This window comes from Lacerta agilis, chromosome 1, assembly GCF_009819535.1.
Source record: "Lacerta agilis isolate rLacAgi1 chromosome 1, rLacAgi1.pri, whole genome shotgun sequence".
NCBI lineage: Eukaryota > Metazoa > Chordata > Lepidosauria > Squamata > Lacertidae > Lacerta > Lacerta agilis.
Genome location: NC_046312.1, coordinates 46,009,534 through 46,018,453, shown reverse-complemented (window position 1 = coordinate 46,018,453; position 8,920 = coordinate 46,009,534). Strand labels below are relative to the sequence as shown.

At 45.2% G+C, this 8,920-nt stretch overlaps 1 protein-coding gene across 1 annotated transcript; it reads right to left on the bottom strand.

Annotated features, from left to right (window-relative positions):
* Positions 1-811: 811 nt before the first annotated feature.
* Positions 812-6,163, bottom strand: ZFP36L1 (ZFP36 ring finger protein like 1). Its single transcript, XM_033147094.1, has 2 exons — positions 5,927-6,163; positions 812-3,436 (listed from the first exon to the last, which is right to left on the bottom strand). Exons 1-2 carry the CDS (start codon positions 5,981-5,983, stop codon positions 2,483-2,485), a joined length of 1,011 nt encoding a protein of 336 aa, XP_033002985.1. The 5' UTR covers positions 5,984-6,163; the 3' UTR covers positions 812-2,482.
* Between the last annotated feature and the right edge of the window lie 2,757 nt (positions 6,164-8,920).

Below are 8,920 nucleotides of genomic sequence, written 5' to 3'. Positions count from 1 at the left end.
TTGAGAAATTGTCACAAGGTGCCAATAAGCTTGGTACTCCTATTTAGCAAAATGAACAAATAATGGAGTTGTGTTTGTGTAGAGGTATAGAGGCAGAGGTTCTTAGGGGCTCTTGAACATTTGGCACATAAAGGAAGTGTATGAGGTAAATGACATGCTTTCAACAATTCCTGGAAGCTCAAGATAAAGTACAGATTAGAAGGCAAACCACCCAATGCGTTCACTCTGCTATTTGATGAACTATTTGGCATTTTGACAATACTTTTCTGTTTTCTTCTGGCCAACACAATATGCTCTCAAAGCAGGAGTTAAACATGTTTGAATCCCTGAAGCAGTATTTATTTAATAACTTACTATATATAAATAGATATAGGTGGGTAGCCGTGTTGGTCTGCCGTAGTAGAAACAAAATAAAAAAATTCCTTCCAGTAGCACCTTAGAGACCAACTAAGTTTGTTATTGGTATGAGCTTTCGTGTGTTTGCACACTTCTTAAGATACCACTTCTGAAGAAGTGTGCATGCACACGAAAGCCCATACCAAGAACAAACTTAGTTGGTCTCTAAGGTGCTACTGGAAGGATTTTTTATATATATATATATAAAAATAGCCCATCTAAGAAGAGCAGAAGTGCAAGCCAAAGATAAGATGCATAAATATTAGCCCAGCCTAATCACGTATAGATCATAAGAAAGTCAGGAGTTCTTGTGCAAATTAACTTCTATTCTGGTGCAAGAGGATTTGGCAAGACAGGACCTCGTTCTGAAGAGTTATTGAACTTTTCTGCAAGGAAAACCAATTTCACTATCAAATTCTTGAAAAAACACTTGGGGTTTATTGATTTAAACTGCAAACAGTCGTTACAAAAGATTCTTTAAATAAACTCACACAAAGGAAGAAAGAAAAAAGGCAATGTAGTGAACAGTAATGGGAAAAATTACATTCAATGTGTTCTTTGTGCCAGTAAAGTTTACCTTAAATGAGGAAACACTCCATTCTTGGAATACAGAAATGCAAAAACAAACTGCATTTGGAATGTCTTTTGATAGGCACTTGAAACCAAAGGGTAGACTTTTTTTCCCTTTAAGTACTTACAAAAAAGGAAGCAAGCAGTCTTCCATTTTATCGTCTCACAGCACAGCTTGTGCGCATACATTCTAGAGGCCAGAAGTGAAATTGTGACCCTACCGAAGTCATTGACGAAGCCTTCAATGACAGCAATGTGGTCAGAATTTCATCCCATCCAGGAAAGGCCTTGTTGGGGCATAGAGGCAAAGAAGCACATTAAACTCAATTTGCAGTCTGACACAAAAAGGGGAACGATCTAAAATAAATAATCCAAACACAGCTGTTGCATTTTTTTTAAATTAATTTTTCATTTTTTAAAAATAAAATAACCAAAAAAGTGTAAAGTTACAAAAAATGTCATTGTAGTATAATATATTAAACTGTGGGGAAGGGGGAAAGAAAAAGACTTCACAATCTTAAGATTAATATGGAAGATCATAATTTAAACATAAAAGAATATATTCTATGAATTCATCCAGATAAATATGAACAAAATTAACAAAAAAGCATAGGTTTCAGCAATAAATACGTTTTGATAAGTTAAATAAGCTTTATATTGTTGTGCAGTGACAAGCAAAATTTGCTCTCCAATTTCTGAAAAGTTATACAAAATTAAAAACCCAGGAAAATAAAAATAAAAAGCTTGGCGTGAGTGCTCTATGGATAGGTCTATTGTAATCTAGAGCAAAACCATTAAAGCTATGACTACTGGAACTTTGTTTACACAGAACTTGCATGTGTGGAATGAACACCGTTAGACACCCCCCCTCCCCCATTTATTTTTTTGTTTCGTTTTTGAAGGTGTCACATGTACACACTGGGAACTTGTAGCACCAAAAGCAAGTCTTTCATTGTCCATCTGGCTTCCCTCTCCAGTCACCAAGTCCCATGCATGTGACAGCTACTGTCCATTCTCAGCTGTTCTTCTGGCTGACCTGAGTAGATTCAGGCAAGGTTAGTCTTTAAAAGGTGGTAAGGGTTGGATGTTAACAGGCGTCCACATGCCTTATGTCTACAAAACAATGGCTAGAGAAAGGGGGCGGGAAGAAAAGAAGATTCTGCATCATGGCCAGTGATAAGAGCTGCTGGTTCCGGATATTCCCTGCACATCTGGAAATGCACAGAGCTCTGTGGAGGCTGCTGGTGCCCTCTGCAGCTGGAGAGGTAATATAGTCACAGTGAACATGTTAAAAAAAGGCACTACATTTGTAAACGATTATCACTTTTTGCTGTAATTTTGGCACTTGTGGTTTCAGCCAGTGAGTGGACTTTAGGCAAGTGGACTATCTTTGCATTAACATCTAACCCAGAGATGTTAAGAAGATTTGGGGGTGGGGGCTGAGGTGGGAAGGAGAGATTACAAGCTTAAAAATTGTAAGAAGAGAGGCTAGAAGAGGCCGAGAGGCAACACCAGGTTACTCGTCAGAGATGGAGAGTCTGCTGAAGATGGGAAGGCGTCTCGAGGTGTCCAGGATGGGCGAGTCAGAGCCGCTGTGGCTGCTGCTTGAGCTGCTCAGGTAGCCTTCCTGGTCGGAGAGAGAGTCCTGAGGACTTGGAGGCGAGTCAAACATGTTGGGGGACTCCGACATGGGTCTGAGGAGAAAAGCGGTGGGCGAAACCCCACCAGGCATCTGCACCCCCATGCTGGGAGCAAAGAGATTGGTCAGCTCCTGGCTGGAGAAGGTGAAGGGGTTGCTGGCACAGTCAGGCAGAGTAGGAGAGCCCAGGAGGTCGTCAGCACTCATGATGGGCGGAGGGGTTATGGAAGTAGGGCTGTCCAGCAGCCCATTGGCAGCAATGGCACTTGGGAAGCCTGCGAAGCTGAAGCTGTGCTGGAGGCGGGGTCTTTCAGCCATGGCAGGATCTCGGCCGCTGGCTACAGCGCGGCGCTCCTCAGCATTGTGGATGAAATGGCAGCGAGGCCCGTAAGGACAGAAGCCAATGGTGTGGAAAGTGCGGCAGAGCTCCGTCTTGTACTTGGGGTGGCGCGTCAGGCTTCGCAGCTCGTGGATGCCGTGGGCGAACTGGCACTTGTCTCCGTATTTGCAGGCCCCGTTCTCCTCGAAGGGGCGGCATAGCTCCGTCTTGTAGCGACTCGAGTTGACTTGTCCGCTGGGCTGCTTCTGCTGCAGCAAGCGCTCGCCACCTTCAGAGAAGGAGCGGTCCCGGAAGCGATTCTCCCTGGGCCCAAGAGTTGGGGCTGGCTCCCCCTTGAGGCTGCTGAGAAGATGGGCCTGGTGGAACTTGGAGTTGGGCAAGGTGACCGAGTGCCTCCTGGGGAAACCCCCACCAGCTGGGGTTCCCACTGCCTTTCTGTCCAAGAGACACCCTCCGACACCAGAAGGGCTGTAGTTCAGCATCTTGTTACTCTATATCAGGGGGAAAAGGAGAGGCCAGTCAACAACCCAACTTTCTCAAGAACCTTTCAGCAAGATGCATCCTAAAACCTGGAATCTATACCCCCCCCTCCCAGTTTCCTTATGTGCATAATAGGCTCTCCCCAAACCCCCAGACTCTGTTCTGCGCCACAGTTTGGGTCAAGGAAAATGAAAGGCACAATCCAAAAGATGAGCCTCTTTCTATCAGGGAACGGCTATATGTCAAAATACCTCCAAAGCAGCACAGTAAACAATGCTGCTATACAACAGCTTTTGCTTCAGGTTCATTTGTTCCATCCAAGAATAATGCCACAATGAAATACATGTTGTTTCACTGCCCTTGGCAAAGGCCTAGCCAACTATTCCTTAAGCGGCCACAACCCCCAAGCACGTTCCTTTTCCTAGCTAGGCATGGATTCAATACTTCCACCAGGCAATTTATGCCCAAAGGCCTAACCTAGTTACTCCAAAATTTCTGAGCACATTCTTCAACCCCTACTCCCATGCCCCTTCCAGTATGAAAGGAAAGGATGGAGGAGGAGGGAGAAGCGAAGGCAGGCAAATAAATATAATAATATTAATAATAATAATAATAATAATAATAATAATGCTATATAGAACAGATCCCACTCTGGAGTCCAAAAAAAAATCTGTGGTGGGGGAAGTGTCTATGACTCAAACTAAAAGGAGGCGTGAGACTTTGGGAAACATGCTAGTTACTAATCTAAATTAATCCCATCCCTCTTGCTCCACCTCCTGCACAGGAATTGCATTTCATGTGATCCATGGCAAAATTCACCCATAACCACAAGAGGATTCATTTGCAATTAGCCATTTGGCAGCAAAGAAGAGTCTGCAGCTTCAGTTTTAAACTGCTTAAAAGCATCAGGGAAGGAGACATGCTTGGTAAAAGGCAAGACTCGGGGCTTGGTCCGGTTTATGTTTACTCTATGAGACTTTTTTAAAAAGTCATTGTTGTGCATCCATATTCAACACACTTAATGGTAAGTGGAAAACCAACACCCAGGTTTGCTCCGTTTTGGAAGTTATGAGGGGTCCATGAAAAAGCACAATCAGCTGTGCAACTTCAGAATTTAAACTACTAGTTCCGATGTGACATTGTTCTCAATAAAGTAGTGCTTTAGTTATAGTTGTTAACTTTCCCACAACACTGTGATCTCACCCATCGGCAAGTTCTCCAATTTGGTTATAGAAATGGTAGTAGAAATGCACACAGGCAAACACTTCGGCTATGCAAAGATAAGGCCGCTTGAAAGAGAAAAACGCAGCCGCGTGAGTGGAATGAGAGATAAGACTGGTAAACTGTTGGCTGTAAGAAGCAGCAAACTGCAGAACTAGAGGCGGGAAAGGGCCGGGTGACTTGCCCGCAAACGTTCTTTTGCAGAAGCCCCAGTTCCACATCTCCATCCAGTCACGCGCACACCCGATTCCTCCTTTCCAACCAAGGAGAAGCCAGTAGACGTGAAAAACAGCAACAGATCCCACTTGCGGGGAAAAGTGGCCACAGCCATCCTTCCCCACCCCGAGTAAGCAATTAGACGTGCGGCTGAGCAAGTCATTGCAAGCAATAAACTTTCCAAGACACGCGTTAAGAGTTCCAGTGAACCCCGGAGGTTGGTTTTGCCATCTGAAATGCAATAAGGCCCTTCGGCTCCCTATGCGTAAGTTGCTAAAATTTCACATTCCACAACATGAGCAAAAGCCTAAACTGAACCACGGCACGCCTTAGTTCAAAGTACAGAATCTAGGATGAAGGGCAACTCCCACAAGAAAAGGGGCTGCCGTCTTAAACACACTTTCCGATTCACGAAAATAAGAGGGCCAGTCACTCCTGCACACGTTAAAAACAAGCTTTCATACATTTGAATGGCTTTCAATCTTCAATATGGAATAAGGAGCAGCCGTCGTAAACTTGAGCCGAAGAGGAAGAGGGCAAACTGCATGGCAACCATTTCGGAATGCAATCCCAGCAAGTCACTGAAAACATCTAACAAGTTTCTTCGAGAAGGCACCCAAATTTGAAACTCTTGAAAAAACGGAAGAAAAGCCAGAGAGAGTCCAACAAAGTCAAAAACACGGGAAGCGAAGAAGGCTAGTTTGTGACAGTACTCTAAACAGCATTTTGGCGCAATAACCTACCTTAACTTCTTCCTGGGCAAATCTCCCTAACAAAGCAATCTAAAGTATGCCTACTTAGAAGTAAGCCCAATTAAGTTTAATGAAGCTTACCCCCAGGTAAGCGTGCTCAGGATTGCAGCCTAAATAACTCTTCCAAGGCTCCAGACCAACTCCCAAACAAAACTTTGCGTTGTTTAAAAACACGCAACACCCAACAAAACTTTAGGCTCCTAAAACGCTGAATATTGGGGCAAAAACGGGACGTGGGGGGCTGGTGACAGATGCAGAATGAGAGACCATTCCCTTAAGAAGTTTTAAGAGATAATAGGAGCTACAACTTACTTTGCATAAAACTTCACTCAGCTCGAAGATGGTTGGAGACACGAGGGCTGTAGACATCTTCAGCTACCAAAAGGAGGGGCGAAGACGTGGAATAAGTATATTAGAATAGAAAAATAAAATGAATCACAGTGTTGTAAGGCACAGCCTCCAGTTTCCCTGGGTACTCCTCTAGCCCCCTCCAGCTCCAGCAATTCTCCCTTCTCTCTCCTTCCAGAAGAGTTTTGCGTAAAGCTCAATTTATAAAGTTTCAGACCTTACCCCGTGGGAGGAGCTCCAAATTCATTTAAATGAGGAAGAAGGCGGAGGGAAGATGACTGACGTAAAGTCTGAATCACCCATGCGGTCAAACCTATAAAAACTTTCAAGGAGGGCGAAAAACTTTCAAGAAGGGCGAAAAGGGGGAGGAGGGTCTTTTTAAAGGCGATCTCTGTTATTTTTAAAAGGGGGGTTTTTATTTTTTTTAGAAGTACAGTGTTTGTGCAAGTTACCTCTAATTAGAAAACGGGGGAGGACTCGATAAGACTCTTTTGTCAGGACTTGAATGCAACATGTGACGCTATTCACTTCAACCACTCCGGCCTGCCCTCCCTTCTCCTTCCTTAAAGGCGGGATCAAACTGTTTCCTTGCAAAATTTCCTTGCTCTCAGCCCCATTTCTTTTTGTCTTTCTTTGAAGCAGCTTTCTGGGGCGCCGTTACATTGCCCGTCTTCGCTATTTCATTTCCTCCTCCATGTTGTTTAGAGGGAAACAAAAGCAAAAACTTGGGAGTCAACTTTAGACTTTCTTTTCACACCGAGCGTGCACAAGTGAAGGGAAGTATATTTGATGTCTCGGGCAGTTGAAACCTTATGACTACGTTACTCGGAAGGAAGTCCGAGTGAACTCGAGCAGGGCTCACTTCTGTGTAAGCTGAGTAGGGCAAGGCTGTGTGATCTGAGGCACATTTACTTGGAAGTGAGTTCTGTTAAAATCAAAAGGACTGACTTCCGCGTAAGCGCGCGTAAGACGAGTATAAAATTGAGAACTTGCAAAAGTTGTTCCTTGTGGAGAATGAATTTAAAACTAAAGCATCGGTAAGGGACAGGGAGTGCGCGCCCTACTTCTTTTTACAACACTTGATTTAGAATAGTGAATTAGTGGTATTTGCTCAGCTCAAGAGATTTCTGTTCGACAGAATCCTCGTTTTTGTTCTTTTTACAGACCCGATTGCGGTAGTTTTCAGCTACTGATTTTGATCCCAACACTGGCGAATTGTTTCTGCAAGGGCGACCGGCTTTTCAGAAAGGTCTTATAAAAGGCTCTTTCTGGGTCTTGCACGCTTGAGAAACTACAAATTGGGGGAGGGGATGTTTTGAACGACGGGCCTTTCTACAGTGGTGCCGCTTTCATCTTTCTGCCTTTGTTCCCGCCCCCATTTCTTTTAATTATTTAGCAGATGGTTTCCCAATTCACTCAAATGCTAGTGCCCTCCGTTTTTTTTTTTTTTTTGCGGGATTCCGCTTAGGAAAAAGACACATGCATTGGAACGTGACTCTCAGCCGAACTCTACGATTTGCATCTGCAAAGGAAAGGCGATTAAAGTTTAAATCAGTTCTCTTGCTGCCCTTAAGTTGTGGAACAGAGGGTTAGAGTGAAGTGGAAATACCACTATTTCCTCCCCCCCCTTCCTATTTCCATGTGCTCATGTTACATCGAAGGGTCACCCACACAAGCCCTCAGATGTTTATGGCACCATAGTTCGAAATGCAGGGGCTGTTATGAAAGAGTGCGCCTCCAGTACATTTTCCAGTGCGACGCAACGAGGCCACTTGCTCTCGGAGCGAGACTTTGCAGATCTCCCCCCCCCCTCCGTTTTCCTTCCTCTCTTCTCCCCCCTCCCCCCCAACCTCCCCGGGAACATTTGAAGCTTAGATTGTACGGGCTGTAGCTGCAATTTCTAGCCTTCCAGTGGGCACGCTCGCAGCTGCCTGCTTTTGATTTAAATTGATTGCCTCCATTTTTAACAGCGCCCTGCTGCTGATGCTGCTTCCACCGCCTTTGCATTTTTACAAGCTGAGTCGCTTCGTGTTGACTTGCAGTCCCTCCCTCCCTCCCCGCGTTACTCCTTTTTTCCGTTTTGTGGAAAACTGGCAAGACTCTGCTGTAGGAAATAACCCGCGCTCGCTCTCACATAAATAACTCGAAACGTGTTACTAGTTAGCAAGAGGATGTTTGCTCATTTTGGCGTTTGCGCGCTGCCCCGCTTTCCCCCTAGCGAAACGGGACTCTTTCCGAAACTCTTAACTCCCTCCCAATAACACCCGGTTGCCAGATGACCAGGGAGCGAGGCGGGAAGGAGGAAGAAACTGTGTGGGTGGTGTTAACAATGGCCACTGCTGCATAGCTCCCACCTTTCACCCCCGCGCTTTAAGCCTTTTGTCCAGCAAAGCTCGCAAGCGATGGAAACTGCTCGAATGGGGAGGGAAGGAGACGAGCGGAGAAGGACGCGGAAGTGGCTCCTCCCTTTCGGTGAGCGCAATGGGAAACTCCCTCTCGCCATGGCCGCCTCCGGAAGTGAGGAGGGCCGCCCCCTGTCTTCGGCTCGAGAGGCGGAAGGATCTTTCCACGTGTGGCGCGTAAATCCCGAAAAGAAGAGCAGCCGTTCCCGCGCCTGCAGCTTTCAATGTGAAGCCTACGTGTTCACAGAATCATACAGTTGGAAGGAAGGGATCCCGAAGGGACATCTAGTCCAACCCAGGAAACTCGACTAAAGAATCCATGACAGATGGCCACCCAACTCTGTTTTACAAACTTGCAGCTCTCTCCCCTGTGTTAATGTTTATTTCCAAAATTAAAGCTCAAACCTTAATAAAGTTTACTCAGAAGTAAATCGGAATGAATGCTATGGATTTTCCTTGTGAGTTAGCTCTGGCTTGCAACATGTGCTAAACTTCCAAGAGGCCTCAGTTGCGGTAATTGTACAGATTTGAAATTAAGCAAATAGGGATTCCAACA